Source organism: Eulemur rufifrons, chromosome 9 (assembly GCF_041146395.1).
Source record: "Eulemur rufifrons isolate Redbay chromosome 9, OSU_ERuf_1, whole genome shotgun sequence".
NCBI classification, from domain to species: domain Eukaryota; kingdom Metazoa; phylum Chordata; class Mammalia; order Primates; family Lemuridae; genus Eulemur; species Eulemur rufifrons.
This window is the reverse complement of record NC_090991.1, coordinates 44,577,676-44,601,608: the sequence shown is the minus strand read 5'-3', so window position 1 is coordinate 44,601,608 and position 23,933 is coordinate 44,577,676. Positions and strand designations below refer to the sequence as shown.

At 38.9% G+C, this 23,933-nt stretch overlaps 1 protein-coding gene across 1 annotated transcript in view; it reads right to left on the bottom strand.

The window, feature by feature from the left end:
• Nucleotides 1-23,262, bottom strand: part of HELZ (helicase with zinc finger) — a 134,062-nt gene extending 110,800 nt beyond the window's left edge. Inside the window, exons 1-5 of the mRNA XM_069482788.1 lie at nucleotides 23,236-23,262; nucleotides 21,875-21,930; nucleotides 18,035-18,091; nucleotides 3,059-3,286; nucleotides 468-504 (exon numbers count right to left, since the gene is read on the bottom strand). Coding sequence (XP_069338889.1) covers nucleotides 468-504; nucleotides 3,059-3,268 — 247 coding nt within the window. The 5' untranslated portion in view covers nucleotides 3,269-3,286; nucleotides 18,035-18,091; nucleotides 21,875-21,930; nucleotides 23,236-23,262. The remainder of the gene's footprint in view (nucleotides 1-467; nucleotides 505-3,058; nucleotides 3,287-18,034; nucleotides 18,092-21,874; nucleotides 21,931-23,235) is intronic.
• Between the last annotated feature and the right edge of the window lie 671 nt (nucleotides 23,263-23,933).

The following is a 23,933-nucleotide window of genomic DNA, read 5'->3' as shown; positions in this document are numbered from 1 at the left end:
TATTAATCTCAATTTCCTGCCCAAAAGAAAACAGGAAAAAGCACTGCAGAGCATTCTACCCAGTCTCTTCTAAGAAAAATCTTCTGCTCAAGGGGGAAAAACATGAGAGAGAGTTCCATCCTTTTCAATGTATCCAAGTTTAACATTTTAATCCATGTGTGTTAACACTCCTTAAACATTGGCTCTTATTGACTAAAACTACTCATACAAACTTTAAAAGGACACATTATCAACATTGAGGAGTGACAAGAACTCCAACATTCATGGATAGGAGCAATGTTCACATGTACTCTCATCCTAGCAGGAAATTATCATCCAAATCAGTTACTAATCACCACACTAAGGTGTGTTTTTTTTAAATATCATAATCACTTTTGAAATTAGGAAAAAAAATCAAACCTTAAACATTGCTCAATTAAATGATTCAAAATTTTCAAAACAGAAGAGAGTCTTGTTTTTAAACATACCATGCCTACAATCTTCATCAGCTTGCCCATAGTTTTTCTGCAAAATAAAAGATACAAGATAAAATTAAGTACTTCAAGGGCTGCTTTTAACAGAGATGTTATCAAAGAGAAGCTCAGCTTTGTTTAAAAGTTTAAAGAGGCAGGAGGATCGCTTGAGCTCAGAAGTTCAAGATCAACCTGAGCAAAAGCGAGACCTTGTCTCTACTAAAAATAGAAAAATTAGGCGGGTGTGGTGGCTGGTGCCTGTAATCCCAGCTACACAGAAGGATGAGGCAGGAGGATGGCTTGAGCCAGGAGTTTGAGGTTGCAGTGAGCCATGATGATACTATTGCACTCTAGCTGGGGCAACAGAGCAAGACTCTGTCTCCAAAAAAAAAAGGTTAATCATTAGTGTTGTGAATTTAATATTCACAGAGCAAAGCTAACCTGTATGCTCTCTGAGGATTGCACAGGACTCTGCAAATAAACATGATAGTATACTTTCCTAGTCCACTGACTCTTCTCCTACTTCTCACCTTCTCTAACCTCAACTCGCCAGCACCTCCCTCAGCTTTACTGAGAAAACCAAAGCCTTCAGAAGAGAATTTCCACCACCACCACCACCATCTACCTGCTCCCAGCACACATCCTGTCTTCCTTCCACCTGTTAGCCAGATAAACTCTCCGTGCTCCTTTCTAAAGTCAACTCTACCACTTGTGCAGCTCCCCTCTACCACCTACGCAAGCACGGCACTCCAGTAAGCCTCCTCTATTTCTCCTTCCATCGTTAATGTTTTGCTTTTGATTGGTTCATTCCCATAAAGAAATATGCTGTTATTTCTCGTATCTAAAAAATCCTTCTCTTGACTTCACCTCTCCCACTAGCTACCATTCCTTTCACTTTTCATTTTCCCCCCTTTTTTTATTTTTGTACCTCTTTGTGGCAAAACTCCTCAAGAGTTGTCTATTTTAATGTATTTCAATTCCTTCCCTCTAACTCTCTCTTAAGCCCTCATTAACCAGTCTTTCACCCACCACTCCAAGGAAGCTGCTGTCTCTGAGGTCACCGCTGACCTCCACTGTATCCAGCTGGATGCAGAGTGTGCATTCACAGATACCCATTTGGATACATTGCCACATCTCTTTTCCCAGCCACTGACACTGCTGAACATTCCCTGCCTTTGATATACTTTCTTCCTGAGGCTAGCAGGGCACCTTACTCTCTTATTTTTCTGCTACCTCAGGGGTAAAGGAGCCTCCTCAGGCTCCTTGCCGGTTCCTCCTCTTCTCTCCAACCTCTTAACACTGTAGTACCACAAGACCAAGCCATTGGTCCTCTCCTCTTCCCTACCAACATTCATTCCCTTGGTGATTTTACCCAGGCTCAAGACATAATAGCACCTGTATCCCACAGACTCTCAATCTCCCTCTCCCAAACTCCACACTGGCGCATGCAACTGCTTACTCAACATCTCCAGCTGGCTATCTGAATGGCATCTCAAATTCAATTATGTCCAAAACTGAACTCCCAACCTCTCCCACAAAATCTGCTCCCCAGCTATAGCCTTCTGACCTAAGCTGAAGGAAATTTCATTCTTCCAATTGCTCAGACAAAAAAAGCATTGAGGTAAGTAATCATGACTGCTCTCTCTCATTCCCTGCATTCAATACATTAGGAAACTTTATTACTTCTACCTTAGCTTATAAACCAGAACCTAGCTACTTCTCACTATCTCCACTGCTACCACTTTGGTCTGAGCCACTCTGGCCTGGATAATTCTAAGAGTCTCCAAACTAGTCTCCTTGCATCTATGCTTATCCTTTTATAGTCTATTCTCAATACAAAAGTTAAACAATTCCTATTAAATTAGATCATGCCATTTCTCTGCTCAAAGCCCTGCAATACCTCCCCACCTCAAACAGAACAAAAACCAAAGTCCTTACAATGATCTAAAGGGCCCCAAAGACCCTCTTATCTCTCCTCTTCATGCACTCTACTCCAGCCACGTGGCCTCCTACCTGTTGCTCAAACCCAGCAAGCATGCTTCTGCCTCAGGGTCTTTGCACTGACTGTTCCCTTTTCCTGTAATATTCTCCCTCCAAATTTCCACATGGCTCGTCCCCTTACCTCCTTCTCATCACCTTCTCAGTGAGGCCTACCTTGACCAACCCCATCTCTAACCCCAGTAATTTCAGTCTCCCTTGCCCTGTTCTCCTTTTTTCATGCAGTTACTACCTTTATGCAATCTATAATGTTTATTATTTATAATGTCTATTGTTTATTGTCTACCCCCCTCCTAGAAAAAGCACCATGAAGAAGGGATCTTTCACTTCCTTTTTCATCTACACACCAAGTACCTAGAACAGTGGATAGCACATAGTATATACTCAATAAATATTTGTTGAATTAATGAATAATCAAAAATGTTATACAACAGTATAATTTTCAAGGTTCAAAAACATAGTTGCTTGCCATCAAAGACATTCAGCAATCACCAGCCACCTCATTCACATCTCTTCAGCTCAGAATTAGCTGATTTGTCTAGTCCCCACTCAGTGAAAAAGGCCATTTTACGGAGTTCAGCACTGGCTTATCAACAGTGTGTACTTACCAGTTGCAAGAATGAGGCAATTCTGTAAAGAAGACTCTCAATTTTGATGCGCTCTATCTCCAATGGACAAGGCCCCGCGAAGTCTGCCATGGAGTACTGGCCGAGAGAAAGAAGGGCCTCTGTACAGTGCTTGAGGGCCATTTCATAGTCCTGCCTCTTAAGTGATTCACATGCTTGTTCACATGACTTTTCAGCTCTTCTGTCTTCCATGACTCAGGGACAAAAATCCTAAAGGCAGGGAGAAAGAATACAAGAAGGTTTTAAAAACTTATTAGTTATAAATTCTAGCCCCATTCCTATCTCAGCTGGCTTAATTATCTATCTGAATAGTTACCCTGAGCTAGCCTTTTGATCAAGGTCACAGCTAAGCAGCAGCTATTGATGCTACAAAATCTATACTTCTCTTTGATATTTTATGAAGTCTTTACTAAGATAGAGCCAAGCAAAATGTCAACCATAAGCCGGGATCATGCCAGTAATACATCACATATATAAATGAGGCAAATTTATAAATGAAACATGACTGTGAATATTACAAAGTATACAACAAACCATAAAAGATTCCCTTTCTTTAGCCAAAGGTGCAGAAATGTTTCCTATCCAAACCTCCAAATTTCAGTTTCTCAATTTTGGTCTCACAATTCAATGACTATGACTGCAGAAAATCAAAATGTATACCATGCAGGGTTTTTTCCCACCAATTAAAAAAATGGCTAAAACTGCTTGAACTGCCTATTAATTCAATTCAGCAAACATTTCCTGAGGGCCAGGCCCTGTGCTAGCAGCCATGAATGCAAAGATGGGGCATGTCATCACTGCTTTCAAGAAACTCAGATTCTAGCAAGAGATATAAAGTGCAAGTGAACAATTACAAAAAAAGACTTATTCCATCCACCTAAAGGCATGAGCAGATCTCAAAAGGTGAATAGGAGTTCACCACATACATGACAGGGAGAGCAAATTCGGGCTTTTCAGAGAGATGAGTTCAAGCGAAATCGCCAAGGGAAGAAAATACACAGCTTAAACTCAAGGTGTGTGAGAGGAGTAGGAGGAGCTATGAATGACCTCAAATGCCACAGCAAGAGGTGAGGGCTTTATTCCAGACAATGGAACAGATGGAAAGTTGTTAAATAAAGAAGTAACTTATCAAATATAAGTCCTATGAAGAACTGGTTAGAAGGGGAAGAAACTGCTGGCTTGCCGCAGAGGAAGGAATGGCAGGCATTGCCATTAATGACACCACTAAAATCATCCAAATAAGATATAGTGAGAGTTTTCAGGGCTTCTCCCTAGCTATATCTCTCACATAGCAAGAGCAGAAAACCTGGACAGAAAAGACCTAAAATCATTTGACCTGACATTCACAATATTGCTTCAAAAGGTCATTCTTGCTGACCCCTCATCACCATGTCTGTCACACTTGTAGATTGCTTTTCTTGCCTACATCCACCTTATTCACTCTCCTGCTCTTCCCTACCTTCCATCTTACCAGTTGGCCTCAAGGTACTTATTTGTCCCTTCCGCCTGTCTGCAGCCTACATATATGCACTGTGCCAGCCTCCCCAGCTTTGATATGACACACTGGCTCTGCCCTCTCCTAGCTGTTCTGTAGCCATCTGCTGCCTATACACTGCCATGCAAGATGAAGGGAGAAAGGCATTGATGGGCAGCCAACAGACAGCAGCAATGAGGCAAGATGACAGACGTCAGAAAAGGTCTAAGCTCCTTCAGCCTTTGAGATCCTTAGTCTATTAAAAAATGTAGAAATAGCTAAGGCATGGGATGAGGAAGAGTTCAAAAAGGACTTCAATAGTATTTGTTAGTATTTGTTCAATATGAGTGATATATATTAATACATGAAGTACAAAATATTCTCTACTTTTCTCAGTTTGGAATTTTTTATTAAAAAAACACAAAACATGGCTAAAATTATAGCATATTTTAAAGGTTTACATTTAACAAATTAACACTTTTAATATAAAAAATGAAATCTGGCCAGGCACAGTGGTTCATGCCTATAATCCTAACACTCTGGGAGACCGAAGCAGGAGGATCATTTGAACTCAGGAGTTTGAGACCAGCCTGAGCAAGAGCGAGACCCTGTCACTACCAAAAATAGAAAAATTAGCCAGGCGCGGTGGCAGCACCTATAGTCCCAGCTATTCAGAAGGCTGAAGGAGGATTGCTTGAGCCCAGGATTTTGAGGTTGCTGTGAGCTATAATGACACCACTGTACACTACCCAGGGCAATAGAGCCAGACTCTGTCTTAAAAAAAAAAAAAAAAAAAAAATGAAATCTAATTATGTTATTAACAACATAACCCAAAAAATATTTAGAGTACTGTATCTCTGGTCTTTACATGGCCTCCCTTTAAACTTCCTCAGCTTTCCTTCAGTAGGCCATAATTCCCAGTTTGATTTATAGGGTTGTAAATATTTAAGTCATAATTGGTACTTATGCCCCTTATACAAACATATATTGATATGGATGAAATCAATTATCAAACAAAAATCAAAAATAATAATTTCTGTATTACTATAGTGACTTTCGACAATAGACATAAGAATGGCATTACAAAATAACTAACTTATGATATAAACCAGATGTAAAATATCAATGGTATTGACATTTTGGGCTGGATAATTTTTTGTTGTGGGGGGCTGTCCTGTGCATTGTAGGATGTTTAGCAGTATCCCTGGACTCTACCCATTAGATGCCAGTAGCACATTCCCTGACTTGTGACAACCAAAAATCTTTCCAGACATTTGTAAATGTCCCAGGGGTGGCGGGGAACTGCCCTAGTTGAGAACTACTGATAAATACAAGCATACACTGTTTGCTTGCCAGATAACAGCAATACTACACATAAAAATCCATGGATACCAAGGGCCCTAGGATTAGCAAATCTTCCATACAAACTCCCAGTCCACATCTGGACAAGTATTACGAAAAGAAAAGCTAATCATGCACAAGTTAAAATCTTTCCTTGGGAAAGTATAGCACAGTGATCCACAGCACAGGCAAGGAGTCAGAGCATCTGTGTTCAGAATTCACCAGTCACATTGCTCACCACCTGCATGGCCCAGGGCAAGTGACTTAACATTGAGTATCTCAACCTTGCTCACCTTTAAATCAATAAGAAGATAACTAATACCTACCTCCTAGTGCTATTTTAAGGATTAAGTGAAATAATATATGTAAAGCACTTTAAAAAAATGTCTGGTGCGTAAGTGCTCATTAAGTGTTAGATATTATTTTCCTAAAATTTCAGATTTTCAATTTAGACAAAGTTGAGATCACTTTATTGATCTAAACATACAATACTGTATAGAAAGTAAAATATCATTCTATGTAAGTACTTTATCTACTTAACAGAGGAATTGTTTTCACCTATTTTCTCCAAATCAATAAACTGGTAATAATTATGCAATAGCCATTGGAGAAATAAGTACATTTGTATGTCCTGCTGCCTGGACATAACACCAAGATCCCACGGCAGACACTGACTAAGCTGGGTCTCTAAGAACCTCTCCCATGGGGGCAAAGAGGTCCAGGGAATCGAAGTCATTGGAGCTGAGTCACACCAATGTAGGAATGTAGGAAGAAAGACAACATTCAACCACTGCTGAGGTCCACCCCCACCTGCCTTGATTCTTTCTCTTCCTATTAAAAATTATCCAACCTTCACCAAAAGAATATAAAACACTGTAATTTCCTGCAAACTCCTATCCCTGTGGGGAACATTTACTTGGAGAATGTGACTTCACAGGCAAGAAAACTGAAATCAGAAACCAAGACTCTAATCCAAATCCATTAACTCCTCTGATCTGCTGCTGGCCTATAAAAAGAGACTAATACCATGCAATGGACATTAGCTGTTTTGCCACCCAGTACCCACTCCCTTTCCTGGTAATAAAAGTCCGCAATTTCCCTTCAAGAATTCACGTCTCCCCAACTCTTAGTCCACGTGGTTCCTGAAGAGCTAACTTCAGGCTCCAGGGGTGGCATGTAACACAAAATGGCCAATCCAAGCCTCACATCCCCTAACATGGGATTGGCTGAGCATAGGACATATGATCCCATAAAAGCCCATGAGACACCAAGAGACTTTTGCTAAGACTTCTGGGAAAAGACAGATGCTCTTTCCTGCTGAATCTAAATTCTTAGAAGTTACAGGTATTGAATATACTGTGGCCATTTTTCTAACATACAGTGTCAGCAACTGAAGTCTATACAGGAAAAGGCAGAGCTGATTCATGGGGAGAAACTGAGTCCTGATGACATCACTTAAGCCCTGAATCCAGCTAGCTGTGCCTGGACTTTGCAGTTAGGTGAGCCAGAAATATTTTTCTAGCTTAAGCCAGTTTAAGTTGATATTTCAGGCAGTTGGAACCAAGTGAGTCCTAATAGAGATAGATAGCTAGATAGATAGATCTCTATATATAGATAAAATCTGATCAGTACCAAATGAGCTGATAATTGTCTTGTAAAACAGCACATATACATGATTATTAACAACATTAGTCATAAGCTATTGATTACTAACAACAAAAAGTATAAAGAGAAAAAAAAGAAGGCACAGGAGACAAATGGCTTAGTGTGATATTTGGTTATTTTACATCTTAAAAATATAATCCCCAAAGCACTTGTTTTAAAAACTTTATTATAGTTACTTCAGTGGTAATAACAACAAGAAGAAGCTTTTACTGAATGCTCACTGTGTAACAGATGCTGTTGAAACACTATATTTGTGTAATCTAATTTAATCCTCACAATGACCCTATAAAGTAGATATTAGAATTGCTATTATTATCATTCCCATTCACAGATGAGGAAACTGAAGCACCAAGTTAAGCTCCTTACCCACAGTTATACTGTAAGTGACAGAGGCAGAATTCAAATCCAGTGTGACACAGCTCTTGCTTTTAGCTGTAACACTAATTCTGAGCCCATAAGCAATCAAGGTTCCAATGCAATTCCAATGGAATAAAAACTCAAACTCAAGCACTCCCAAAGCACCAAATGTGACTATAAAATACCACCATTTTAATTCTGGAACAAGGGTTAAAGACTAATTTCCTACATAGTTCTGCATTATAAAAGTATACCTGTGTTAATAACCACAATGTTAGTAACTATCACTTTAAAAAGTATAAAAAAACACACAAACCTAAGTCAGTTATCTCCTTAGTTAAGCAAAAGTCCTGTGTGTGCCTAAGACTAAGGAGTATAATAATTAGCACCATCTTTCCATAAAGTAACATTTGTACCCTTCCACAAAAGTCAACTTTATGAAAACATTCCCATCCGAAAGGTTTCTTTACACTTTTAAAGACTAGAAACTTGTTTTAAACTCGATCTACCTTAGCACAATCCAACAAAAAGAACAAAATTGATAAACTGGATTTTACCAAAATTAAACATTTTGTACTATGAAAGACACTATTAAAAGATGGAAAAGACAAGCTAAAGACTGGGGGAAAATATTTGCAAATCATATCCAAAAAAGGACTTGGATCTGAATATATAAAGAACTCTCTCCCACATGGTCTAGCAGTTAAAAGGAATAAAACATTGAAAAGAATATTTTAAATTTTAAAATTAAAAAACTAATAATAAAAAAAGAACTCTCAAATTTCAACAATAAGAAAACAACCCAATTAAAAGCTAGGTGAAAGATTTCAACAGACACTCCACAAAGAGGATATAATGATAGCAACTAAGTACAAGAAAAAATGTTCAATGTCATTAGCTATCAGAGAAATGAAAATTAAAGCTATGATTAAATATCACTAAATACCTATTAGAATGGCTAAATTTAAAATATTGATAACATTGAGTAATACAGAGTAACTGGAACTCCCATACATTGCTAGTAGGAATAGAAAATGGTACGGCCGCTTTGGAAAAAGGATTTGCAGTTTCTTATAAAGTCAAATATGTACTACACTATGTGACCCAACAATCCCTTTCACCCCTCAGACAGCTACCATATAGAAATGAACACTATACTCACACAAAAGTCTGTACACAAACATTCATAATAGTTCTACTCATAATTGCTAAAAACTGGAAAAAACTCACATGTCCTTTAATGAGTGAATGGATAAACCATGGTACCTCTATATGATGAAAACTACTCAGCAATAAAAAAGGAACAAGGATACGTGCAATAACATGGATAAATCTCAAAAACATTATGCTGAGTAAAAGAACCCAGTCCCAAAAGCTTTCATCCTGTATGATTCCATTTATATGATATTCTCGAAAAGATAAAACTACAGGAATGAAGAACAGATCGGTGGTTGCCAGGGATTATTAGTTGGGGAGGGGTAACTATAAAAGGATAACATTAGGGAGTTTTTGCAGTGATGATACTGTCCTGTATCCTGATTGTGGTGATGGCTGCACAAACTATACAAGCATTAAATTAATAAAACTGTAAACCAAAAGAAAGTCAAGTATTACCACATGTTAATTTTTAAACAAAATTTTAAGGCCGGACGCGGTGGCTCACGCCTGAATCCTAGCACTCTGGGAGGCCGAGGCGGGTGGATCGCTCAAGGTCAGGAGTTCGAGACCAGCCTGAGCAAGAGTGAGACCCCGTCTCTACTAAAAATAGAAAGAAATTATATGGACAACTAAAATATATATACAAAAAATTAGCCGGGCACGGTGGCGCATGCCTGTAGTCCCAGCTACTCGGGAGGCTGAGGCAGTAGGATCACTTAAGTCCAGGAGTTTGAGGTTGCTGTGAGCTAGACTGACGCCACGGCAGTCACTCTAGCCCGGGCAACAAAGCGAGACTCTGTCTCAAAAAAAAAAAAAAAAAAAAAAATTTTAAAAGTTACTTTTAAAATATGAATCTGAATGTTACAATTGGCATGGTTTTTAAAAACTGAAAAGAAGTAGATACAGAAGGATAAGTATGTTGTTAATAAATGGAAAACCCATGCATTTTCCTTCTTGCATGTGTAGGATTTAGAGGCAAGAATGGAGCCTCAGAAAAAACATCTCCAAATGGAATAATCATTGAGTTCACTTGGAACAAAATGTAGGATACTTTTGAAGAATTCCATCATAGCTAGATAGTTGGTCCAGGACCAAAAGTAAATGTTGGAAGAAAAATGAAATCTATAGTGTACCACAGTGACGGCCCACAGAATGGCCTGGACTAAGACATTTTCAGTAACAGATAAAAGGCATCACTCTCTTCCCACTCTGAACCTCTGTCTGTGATAGTATGTGAGCAACCACCAGCCCACCCTGAAATATTCCTTAACTTCTTTTATTAATGTAGTCATGATCTTCTTTGATCTCAGAAGACGTAAATCCTTTTTTTGATTAGAGACAGACTTTAAAAAGCAAAAATAAATTGTGATCAATAGCAAGAGCCTATAATAGTAACTAAAATTTCTTCAGTCTATTCAAGATGATTTCTGTATCTATCTCTGTCTTATACATTTGTCTCTATTAGCAAAAAAATTATCTACCTCATAATTAACTTAGGTGGAATGAATCAGACTGCATTTGTAAAGGTTTTAGAAGACTAAAGACTTATGCTAAACATTACCACCAGCTCCTTTGACAGAAATTACTATTAATAGCATCCATAATTGGTTCTTGATCAGACCTCAAGATATCTTCAATTATTAGACTATTTAAAGAATAAAACTTAAAAGACAAATCTAACAAAATACCTAAATTTCTTTATATAACAAAACAAAAATTTAAATGAGAAGACATGCTAGAAAAAATTGGAGATCCACATTTTTTTAAAAGTTCGTAATTTGCCTGTAATCTTTCTAATATATTATTATTTTCCTTGTGGAAACTCAATTATCATCCTGAAACAAGACTATACTAGAAAGTAAATGTATTGTGACAAAAGAAAGAAAAGCCAGATTGATACGTTATTAAAATAACCCACATGGGTGTGATGGTTCACACCAGTAATCCATCCTAGCACTTTGGTAGGCTGAGGCAGCAGGATCGCTTGAGGCCAGGAGTTGCAGACGAGCCTGGGCAACATAGCCAGACTCTGTCTCTACAAAAAATGTAAAAGCATGCACCTGTATTCCCAGCTACTCGAGAGGCTGAGGCGGGAGGATTGCTTGAGCCTAGGAGTTCCAGGTTACAATGAACTTTGATCATGCTACTGCACTCCAGCCTGGGCAAGAATGAAATCCCATCTCTTAAAAAAAATTTTAAAGAAAATTAAAATAAAAATTTAAAAATAACCCACATGATCTACCCCAGTGGAACAAAGAAAGCATTATCAGAACATGCCCCTTTCTACTCACTAAGCAGCAGGACCCTGGTAAGACGGTGTGACTAAAGAGTGTCGTGCTTCCTTGGGGAGGAAAAAAGTTAAGAAACATTACTTTAGAGATGGCACAATGGCTCCAAAATGCCTATGAAATAATGTTGAAGCTCATTACCAGATATCTGGGCCACCACAATCTGGCTACATCCTAACTTTCCCACAGCCCACCAACACAGGCCCCAAGTACAGAGTCAGACTCTGATAGCACTGTTTCCTCCTTCCAGAACGTCCTTTCCTCTCCTCTCTCTGGACCTAAATCGTACCCAGCTTTTAATGAACACTTTAAGACCCACCTCTCTAAGATGTTATCCTCCCAAAGCCACCATTACTTCCTATATATGTGGCCCCTTAATCATCTATTATCTTGGATTAACTATATCATGTAAGATGCCTTATCTGCCCAACACAACTACCTTATTTAAAAAAGAGTCCATTTTACATCATCTTTATCCCCATGACAACCATTCAATTCACTAAAAGCATTCAATAAACACTTTAATTAAATTTCCCAAAGAGATGACCTAAAATAACCTAAATGCCAAGCATTCCAAGAACTGTCCTGTACCAAATTCAGTTCTCATTAGCATGCCAAGTCATAAAGAAGAATGTTGTATTACCTTTAAATTCACCTGCTTTTATCCAAAACTGGAATTTGTGATGGCTATATGGCATATCCAGGCAAAAAATTCTAGAAAGTAGTTTTATTTATTGTACTGTCCTTAATATTCAGCCAAACTTGCATTCTCTTCTAAAACATAAAATCACTGACTATGAGGCCGGGTGCGGTGGCTCACGCCTGTAATCCTAGCACTCTGGGAGGCCGAGGTGGGCGGATCGTTTGAGCTCAGTAGTTCAAGACCAGCCTGAGCAAGAGCGAGACCCCATCTCTACTAAAAATAGTAAGAAATTATATGGACAGCTAAAAAAATATATATATAGAAAAAATTAGCCGGGCATGGTGGTGCATGCCTGTAGTCCCAGCTACTCGGGAGGCTGAGACAGGAGAATTGCTTGAGCTCAGGAGTTTGAGGTTGCTGTGAGCTAGGCTGACGCCACGGCACTCACTCTAGCCTGGGCAACAGAGTGAGACTCTGTCTCAAAAAAAAATAAAAAAATAAAAAAATAAAATAAATCACTGACTATGCAAAAACAGAAACTAAGCCTAAGGAGAAGAAAACCAGAAACTACAATCATCAACCATATTCTATCTTGAATAATCATTTTCATAAAGAGGTAAATTCTCCTAAATTTCAGAATAAATGGAATTCAATATAAAGTAAAATGTTTCAAACACATAAAAGAAATATCCACATGGACCTTCTACCATCTGTTTTAGTGACAAAAATAATAAAAACAAGAAAAACCAAATTTTTTAAAAATTATATCAATAGCTAAAATTGAGATTTTTTTTTTTCATCTATTACTTTGATTTTTCCCGACCCATTTTTCAGAATTGCCAGCAATTCTGGAACTAGCCTTCTTAGTTTCAATAACTCCAAATTATTTCTTGAAATGTTTGAGCCTCTTCCCAAATCATTTAACGTGTTTATTAATCAATAAAGATATGAAGAAACAAAAAACCCGTACTTAACAAGCAAGCAAATTATACTAAAAGACTGACTTCTAGAAAAGGTTACTGCTTGCCAAGAAAATTTTATTATCGTAAAACATGTTCTATTCTTTGTATTTCTTCATTTTTCCTTCCAGATTATCTGTGTAGACATATAATCACATCATAATCCAAAACAGTTGAGCTTCTTAAATAAGACATAACTCAATATAAAAGAACCAACTGCATAATTAAAACAAAAGCATACTACCACCACCACCATCAACCACTTACAGGCTGTCTTCAATTTCCCAACAGATTATATTCTAAAACTATATTTTCAAATCAGATTTTGAACTCATAGCAGAGCTTTCTACAGAAACAGTGTTACGAATAGGGGTTACTGGGAAGATACGAAGTGACAAAAGCAAGTTACAAAATAATATATACAGTCGCATAATTCCATTTTGTAAGTAAAAACAAGCAGATTATTAAATAATATAGTTAATAATCTCATTTTTGTAAAATATATAGGTATTGAATATTTTACATTAAAAACAACACGAAAGATAAGAAACAACAGTCTAATCATGAGGAAAACATCAGACAAACACAAATTGAGGGCCATTCTATTAAATACCTGACTAATACTCCTTAAAATTATCATGAAAAACAAAGTCTAAGAAACTATCACAGCCAAGAAAAGACTAAGAAGACACAACCACTCCCTTCAATGTGGGATCCTGGATACATTCTGGAACAGAAAAAGGACATTAGTGGAAAAATTGGTGAAATCCAAATAAAGTCTGAAAATTAATTAACAGTAATGTAACAATGATGGCTTCTTAGATTTGACAATGTACCATGGAAATGTAAGATACTAATAATGGGGGCAACTGGGTAAAGATTATATGAGAACTCTGACCTACATTTGCAACTTTCTTGTATATCTAAAATTATTCTGAAAGTAATAGTTTATTACAAAAATAAAAGTGGGTATCACGGGTGGTGGGATTACAGTTTTTTTATTCATCTGTATAATTTTCAACAAGCAATAAGTTTCATTGTCATGGAAAACAAAGACTTGGTCTCAGAAGACTTAAGTTAATTTTCTCAAAGACACAAAGTTGAGGCAGCTCAGGAATTCAGGAGTTCATTCTATTTCTCTTCATTCTGGACCCCATGCAGAGACCTAGGAGCACACCCTACTAAACCATTTAACTCTTTTAACTTGAAAATACACAAAGTTTAAAGTCACCAGATTACTTTTGCTTCACCATTTGCTTCAATGTAATTAATGTGGACGGAGGAAACAGATGAAACAACACTGATAGCTGTTTAAGTTGGACAAGGGGCACATGGAGATTGATTATACTCTTCTTTCTACTTTTGTATGTCTGAAAATTTCCATAATAAAAAATTTTTAATTAAAAAATAAAGTCTTCAATCCCCAACACAAACTATGCCACGTCCAGCTTTCTATTGAGCGCTGCTACCTGAGCCTGGGCAAGGAAACACCTAAACGCAGCTAAGAGCCTTCAGCATTTCTCAGCGTGAGGGAGAGAAGAAAGTCCTGGACTAGGAATCTGGAAGCTTCCATCTTGGTTGTGCTTTAATTAACTGTGAGACCTCACTGATTTCCCCAACTACTTGGGGCCCCAAACTTCCTTAGCTGTTGCCCCAATAAATCTCTAAAGTTCCTTCTAGGATTAAAATTCTGATTTCAACTTTCTACAAGCTCCTTAAACAACAAAATAAAAACCAAGTTCACCTCTATTCTAAACTCCTAAGACTCATTCTTCTGACATTCCTATTCTTGGTGTCCCATTCTTCCAGCCACCCAACCATAAAAACCACAACCTCATCTCTGACTTGAGATATAGAACTAACTGTTCCCCCTCCACTCTAACCCATCTAACCAGTCACATCTTACCATTCAGCCTCCAAAATATCTCTTGAATCCATCATCTCCTTTCCAAGGCCACCAATTCAACGCAAGCCCTCTTTCATCCCTCACTTAGACTATTACCACGAACCCAACTAAAGTCCCTGTCTCTAAATTCTCCTCCCTACAATCCACCATACTCATCTTTAGTCTGACATTTAACACCCTCCAAAACCCAGTCCTGATCTATTGGCAGCCTCACCTTCCATTGTGTTCTTTTATTTATCCCAGGACCCTGGTAATTTGGATATGTAGCTTCCTAACAACCATGTTTCTGACACACCCCAGACTTACCTCTAGAATGCCCTCTTCTTTCCATTGCTTCTCATCTTCATGGTGGTATGATTTAAATGCCACCTCTTTAGTTGAAGTGTTCCCTGATATCCCCAAGGGGTCAGTATCATTCCTTTCACTTAATCCCCAAGCAACTGTATGGACTCCTTCTATAGCACCTATCAAATTCCTATCAGTCCTTTCATTTTTTTGGTGCCCCTATTCTTTCAACTATATGATTACTTCCTTGTCAATAGGAGCAATGTTTCATTCATCTTTGCATCTCTCAGAACACAGCTTCTCAAAGAGTGTGCCAAGGCACACTGGCAGGCCTTGAGTGAGTTAAAGATGTATTAAAAAGTAGAGGTCTTCTCAGCCCTCCAGTCAGCCACAAAGAGACAACAGAAGCCAGAACCTCCAATTGGTCAAGGCTCAAGCAATCTCAACCAGTCTCCTGCTATAACCCAGTACACACCATGATGATAACCTGAGAACCACTCAGAGGACACAGTGGTACACAGTGGATGCCCAATAAATACATGCTGAATTGAATCTTAGAATAATCCGTCTGTTCCCCTTCAACCACTATCCCCCAAATCACTTACCATTTACACCAAACTCTCTTATGAACATTTTTACTGAACATGTTCTGGTTATCTTTTTAAAATTACCCATATAGGCCGGGCGCGGTGGCTCACGCCTGTAATCCTAGCACTCTGGGAGGCCGAGGTGGGCGGATTGTTTGAGCTCAGGAGTTCGAGACCAGCCTGAGCAAGAGCGAGACCCCATCTCTACTAAAAATAGAAAGAAATTATATGGACAGCTAAAAATATATATAGAAAAAATTAGCCGGGCATGGTGGCACATGCCTGTAGTCCCAGCTACTTGGGAGGCTGAGATAGGAGGATCGCTTGAGCCCAGGAGTTTGAGGTTGCTGTGAGCTAGGCTGACGCCACGGCACTCACTCTAGCCTGGGCAACAGAGTGAGACTCTGTCTCAAAAAAAAAATAAATAAATAAAATAAAATTACCCATATATTAGCTGGTTATATTTGCCTTATCATCCAAAGCCCACAACAATAGGTAATTGCATAACACAGCAAGAGATATGAATAAACAATTCACCATGAAGAGACTCAAATAGTTAAATTCAACATTACCTAACAAAGAAATGCAAGTGCCATTTTACACTATTAAATTCACAAAAAAAATTTTTTTAATTTTTTTTAAATTGTTTAAAAATCATGAAATCTATAACATGAAAATGTTTCATGATCTAATTAAGTTTAAAAAATCAAATGATGCACCATAAAAATGAATTAAAAAATGTATATTTTGAAATGGAATACCAAAAGAAAAATCAACTGTTTTATAGTAATAACCCAACATTTCACAATTTATTTAATATCGATTTATTCAACATTAAGAAAGTTCCACTACACACTGGAAACAGAGGGGTTATAGTCTAAAGTAGAGAACCACCCCTCCCTTCCACTGCTCACTTTGTTCTTGACTGAGAGTTTTCATGCTCTCCTTTGTCATGGTGACTTATGACTACCCCGACCCCAGTTTTTCAAGGACCAGCAAACCGCCTCAATTGGTCTTCTGATCATCCCCATGAACCTACGGGAAATAAATCATGCAAAACAACCATACACTCAAGAAATAAAGAACCACTTTAACAATCAGCAAGTAGCCAAGCCCACGTTTCACTGTAAACCCTAAAAGTACATAGTATTTCCACATTAAAGTCTCTGCGACACTCAGGCCAACCTGCTGATTCGGCAGTGGACTGTATCAGTTAAAAGGCCGTTATGGACTCATGGACAAATCAAAGAACTAGGGGCCAGGAGACCTGGGTATGGTTAAAAGCAAAAAAACAAAAACAAAAACAAAAAACAGAGGAAGAGAGTTGGGGTTTTTTTTGTTTGTTTGTTTGTTTTGTTTTGTTTGTTTTTTTAACTACAAAGATCACAAAGCTAAAAACTCTAGCTTAAACCAGACAGGTAAAAAAGCAACTAGTGCTGTTCCTGTAAATCTTACCCAGCCAGAGTTCAAAAAGCAGAATGACAAGTCATTTTATTAAGAGCTGAAACCTTCTGTAGATGAAGATGTCTAACAAAAGACTAGTACTGAAAATATATCAATAATTTTAGCACTGATGGCACACAAGAGAAATATAAAACGCCTTCCAATTTTTTGTCTATAGTATTACCATTTTCTAAGTTTAATAATGAAAGACTAAGATACTACAATGGACCAAGATGATTAATTACTGTGAAATAATAAATACTCAAGACTAAACTGTCTTTAATGAACAGGCATTTCAGCAAAAGATAAACAATCTGAAGTACTAGTAGTACAGATGGAAGTAGTATAACTATTAGGGGAAAAGTTCAACCTTTTGTTTCTATTGATACGTTTAGATCCTCAAAAATGCAGATATATACAGTCATTCATGACACGACATACATGGCTGATAACAGTAAAAACAATTCAACACTTAACCAAGTTCATCAGAACACAGGGTGATTATCACTCAAGAATGTTGACACAAAAACTGAAGGACCTCTCAAATTCCAATCACATGCAGACAAGTAGAGCCCCTATGTATTAACAGTTACTCATTCTGAACAGAAGTGGAAGATTAACCTACCCTCACTTCTCTTCAAACAAACTAGTCCAACAAAACAGCAGGCAGTCTCTTCAGTGTCTGTTCATCATCCAGTCTGTTCCAAAAGTAGCCAATTCAGGCAGGTCCACCCTGTCCCACCTCAGCCTTTCTAGACAGACATTCTTGTCTAGATTAAGTCTCTCTTATCTCTTTTTCAGGCAACACCACATTCTTGTTTTCTAAATAAGGATCTCCTAATCCTTACTCACCTGCAGTTCACTGCACTGGGTATCACCCAAATAGCCCATCAGAGCTCTTTATAATTTCTGAAAGAGACAGAAGAAAGTTTTTAAGTACGTAGTAGAAAACACCACTCACAGATACATCAGTTCTGAAGCATTCATGTCCAATATCCACAGCATATGGTCTTTTGGCCCATAGCAGTTCAATAAAATGTAGCACAACAGCACCAGACAAAGAGTCCTGAGATAAGTGTCCAGAGATAAAAAGCTTGGTTTAATGTTGCTGCTACTGAGCTATGTGACCTTGAATAGGTCACTTCATTTCTTTAGGCCTAAATTTCCTCAGCTAGAAAATAAGTCACTTAGACTAGCTAGAAATAGCAAAGCACAGGCTTTCCAGAAAGAACACCAGCTCCACTATTTCGGTGGTCTTGTGATATTACATTAGGTAGTTCACATTTGTGAGTTGTTATGAAAATTAAAGGGGATGAGTTATAAAAAGCCTATAGTAATATACTGTGAAGCCTATCATAAAATTCTATAGATGGTAACTTATTACCACCATTATCCACCCCCAGCCCTAAGATTGTATGAATTCAATTCACAAATATTTCCTTAAAAGATCAACAAATCAATACTTTACCAACCTAACAAGAGAATTAACTGTTTTAGCGTTTAACTCATAATTTGATTAAAGTTATCTTACACTGATAGCAGTTTAAGATTATCACTATTACTTAACATCACAGGAAATAGGAACAGAACAGTCCCTGCACAATTTCCAAACTCTGGTTCAATGACCATGCCTTTCCTGACGTCTCACTCTACTTTCACTACTGCCAGAATATCTCAAGACTAGAGAAGTCTTCCAAAAGCTAAATGACACCCAGCTGTTTACCACAGTCAGCTCAGGGGAGCAGGACTTAAAGATGAAGGAAGGAGAAAAAAGGCTTTTTTTTTTTTTTTTTTTTACCCTATTTACTTGATATACTTAAATATTGCTCAAATTTGTTTACTATAAGCATGCATGAGTTTTGCATAAAAGTAAATAATTTTTCCAACTTTATTAGTTAAACATATTGCCTGCTGACATCATGTTACAGGAGTATTTTCACCACCACAAGAATTTTCAACCAAAAAGACAAATTCAGCTGTGCCAAAAGCACCTAAAATATGGCACATAAATAATAAAAATCACAAACATTCACACTTGAGAATGCCATGCACTCTTTGAAGAATCACCTAATGATGAATTAGGTTCTTTTTTGTTCAAAAGCAAGATGAATGAATAAGCTCTGGTTTTACCAGACAACTTCCTGCACTCACTTGGAGAAACTGACCCAATACAATTTTTACAAGAGTAAACAAGCTGATATGACTGTTGGTATTAAGTTAAAAACTTTCAATTTCTTTTAGATAATTGAAGGCTTAAAAAATAATTTTATACTACATATTTCAATAAAAATTCTTCATATATCTATAATAATCCTTTTTAAAAGACAAATATTAACTCTACTAGATTCAGGATTACTCAAAAGTATTATCCCAGCCACCCTCAAAGTGACAAGACCACTATGTTTTATGCTTCTACTCAATGCTATAGAAGTAATCCTGACTACACCTGCCAATTGAAATGAACTATAAACTGGTGTGGCCACACTCTCCACACATATCATACTTCCAGAGAACTTCTAGAAAACATTTCAAAATATTACTTAGAAATCCAATTACATTTGCGTGTACATTTACCTAAGTTTATGAAAATGAACCCTAATAATTTGCCTATAATTTTTAAAATAGTTCCTCTCCCTGTCTTAGGCAACTATTGTTGATAAACTTGGCCCAAAATCTTTGATATATTGGAACAACAAGCAAAGGAATCTTATTTCCTGTACTGGGCCTGTATTTGGATCTTAAATATAGTCTGACAGACAATTATAGACTAATCTGCATTCAATATTAATGCCAAGCCTACTGTTTAAACAGAAAACACAGACACATTTATAAGATCTGGTCTACTTACTTGTAGGTCCCTCCGTACTACTCTTAGCCTTTCATGAATATGCTGTAGATTTTTAAATTACACAAGGCCCTTTACAAGTAGGTATTATTTCTCCTGTTGTTTTGGCATCACTGTCCTCTCTAATGAAAACTGGACAGTCCATAAATATATACAGACTTTAAGACAATGTATTTGAATATTTATGGTATTAGAAAATAAAAAGTCTTCCTAACAATTTCAAAAATCAAGATTACCAACTGATAGAGGTAGTTACTGACTCCCAAAAACTATAGCCTTACCTAAAAATAGTGCCCAACTTTCCAGCCAAAAGGACAGACTAAAAAAGCTATGTCTTTATTCAGCTCAAAGACACAGACTTCTACTTCATCACAACTTCAAAATACTACGGTATTTCCCATATTAGAATACTTTGTGTAACAAGTTGTTTGGAGGCCAACCACTAACTTCACTTTGAAATGAATACTAATACTTCACATGGTCTACGTGTGTGAAAACTGTGGAAAATGTCTTAATACAATTCAGGCCAAACACCACTAGTCATACAAGATTACCTACTTCTAAATATTCAATTTTAAACTACAAATGAATATCTCTATCAGCAAAAAGCAGATCACTGGTTCCTTTCCACAAAGTTATCTCTCAAAAAAACAAGATAAAAAGTTCAAATTAGGAGGTCTAAGGCATGAATATGCCTCCATCTGCAAACTAAAAATAAATTTTAAAATCCACATTTGCTCTGCCAAAAATAAAAATAACAATTATATGTAATACACATAAACACTGCTGAGTTTCAAACACAAGCAAATGTGGTATGTGCATCTACAAAAGAATTTTGGTTTATGTCCACCTTCCTTTCCCAAGTTTTTGTTTTTTGTTTTTAAGGCAAAATGTCAATTATACGCCTCAATCTAGAAAAAAAAATAAAGTACAGCTCATTCTTCTTAAACAGATGTTGTGACAGATATGAAAAGTTTGTGAGAGGATTTCAAAATCCAGGGGCCCAGATGTGTGAAAGGAAAAAAAACTATAATAACCAATTAATAGAGCATAACTACTTACATTTTACATACAAAGAAATCATTGTAAAATGTTTAAAGTTGAGAGAACTGCTTGTGAAAAATGCAAAATTAGCAAACTTCCCTCCTTCTCCCTAGCACAGAATACTAACTTCACAAACATTATATCAATAATATCCTTTAAATCCAAAGCATTACAAGTTCAAGTAAACACTTTGAATTCACACACCACATGTGATCAGAAAAAAATGGCACACTAGTCTCATCCCTAATAAGCTAAACAGAACTCAATATCCTCATTTTTATTTCAAAATAATTATTAGAGAGATAAATACTACTCCAATTTTCAGAAAATAAAAGCAGGAGTGATTGATTTGCCTAAAATAATTCTTTCCAATAGAAAGGGTATACAAGAGTCCCACAAACCATGGACACACAAAATACATATATACACAATTACTAATACTAACTAAATGTAGGATAAGTGATAGGCACCAAAACACAGATAAAATTAAGACATCCAATTAAAGTTACATAAGGAAATTTGAATAGGAAAACTATAATTACTCCTGGTGAAGATACTGATCAAGGATAGTTACAAATAACATTTGGCTCCGGATAAGTTCCACTATTTTTGAGTATGTTGGAGCCACTAAAAAGACTGGTACATTGGACATATTTTTATGTTCTAAATCCAGCCCTGCCCATACACCCATTGACTGAGTGATATATTTGGAAAATAAAGATGGCCCCATCAGTTTCAGCCTTACCCTTAAGAGTTGATTAAAATAAAGAATAAAAGGAAATCATTTTTAACTGCAGTCTCACCTTACACATCTCACCAGCACTGTAGTTCATTAGTGATCAATTACTTCATCCAATTCCTGAGACAAATAGAAAAGATGTGTCTATACAATACCATAGTAGACTTTATCAGTAGTAAAGACTTTATCAGCCTGAAGTGAAGGGGCATCTAAATTTCAAATGGAAAAAGTTACAAAAATGGTACAGTATGCAGCTTTGCAAATGTCTGTTTCCTTTACCTTAAAATGAAAAAATTTTCTTTCAGTGAGATAAAAGGTTATAAAATGCTCCTAAAATCAAAAACATAATAAAGTCATCTTTTTCAGTACTGACTGACCTTACTTTCAAAAAGAGAAATGGAGAAGGAACCTCATTAACATGAGATTAAGAGAGGGCAAAATTAAGAACAAACTAGGCAAAGCAACTCCTCCCTCCTTCCCCCGCTCCAGGAATCCACTGTCTCTGGAGTTATACTTTTTATCATATTAATGATTTGCCTGAAAAGTGTAAGTTGTAAGGGAGAAGGAATGACAATTTTTTGAGCTGCAAACAAAACCTGAGAATCCCAATCCAGGAAGAATCAGAAGACCCTGGCTTCAAACACGGTCTGAAGGATCCTCAGCAAAGGCAAGGGTGCAGAGGGCTCAAATAATTTGGGGGAGAGGAATCAAAGTTCCCTTACAGTTTGGGGAGACTGTAAGAATACAGTCTCTGAGCCATGGAAAAGGGGACCCCCTAAAGGAATCTCCAGGAAGAGATAGTCGGTCTTTATTTCTGTTGATGTGCTTGTGGGCCAAAGAGCATTTCCCGAGGAGGGGGCGGGGAAAAGGGGGAAAGAAAGTGAATCTTAGGCAGAGAGCCCTCAGCGGGGGAGGGAGGGGGCGCACCCCTGACCCACTTTTCCCGACGCCCACCCTCCGGTCCCCGCCCCACGCGGTAGAAGTCCGAGTCTTGAGCGGGGAATCGAGCGGGGCGTGGGAGGCCCGCACGCTCCCCACCCCCAGCCGCGACCCGGAGGAGGGGAGCGTGCAAGGAGGCTCGACTTCCCCTCCTAGAGCGCCCCGGGCTGGAGAAACCTCCCGCAGGCTCCCAGCTCTGGCGTGCAAGGCCTCCTCCTCGGCCTGGGCCCAGGGCGCCGTGGCCCCCTGTGGAGGAGAAGGGGGCTGAGGAGGGGACGAAGCTGTAAACAGCCCCAGCGTCCGGGCCTCGCCTCGAAGAGCCCCGCTTCCCAGGCCCCGCCGCGGGCCGCCTGGGCCCCCAGCCCGCCCCAGGGCCGCCCCGCCCGGAGCCCGGGACACCGGAGGGGAATCGAGTCCCCTCCCCGGAGGGCTCCGACAGCTCTCGAAGCGGCCCCAGCAGCAGAGCAGGGGGAAGTCAGGACTTACCTGTCATTACTTTCTACGCCATCTTGGATCCACTTGTCAACGTCCCCACAAAGCATTATGGGTAAGAAAGAGCCTTTAAAGAGACTCCCCCTCGGCCCCCGACTCCCGCCTCCCGCCGCCGGCGCCGCCCCCTCCGGCCGCGCCTCCCGCCCGGAAAGTTGCCCCTGTTGGCCGGCCGGCCCGGGCGCCCGCAGCCCGGCCCCCTCCCCTCCTCCCGGCTGTTGGCATTTAAATTTCAACCCCGTTTTGAAAATGTGGCTTTGGGTTTTTCTCTTTTTCTCCTGGCCCTGGTCTCCCTTCCCCCCACCGCCGGCCTCCACGCCCGTTCCTTTTGCCCCGCCGCCCTCCTGCCCTGGCAGGCACCCCATGTCTGCATTTAATCAGCCCGAGGTTTCCCTGCCGCTGGCAGCGGAGAGCTGCTCATTGATTTATTTATGCGCATGGATGTGAGTGTTGTTGCTCCAGATCCCGATGCACGGCGGCGGGCTCCTGCGGCCCCGCTTCCCGCGCCCGAGCAGCCCGGGGTCGCCGTCAGGGCCCGGCGCGGAGCACCGCGAGCCCGGCCGCCCTGCGCTCCGCTCCCGCATCCGGGGGCAGAACGGTGCTCTGCCCAGGCACAGCGCTCCGGGGCCGTGGGGCCCCGGGAACTGGGCGGACGCCGTGTCCGCTAGTCAGCCAGCGTCAAAGCACGATTTAAA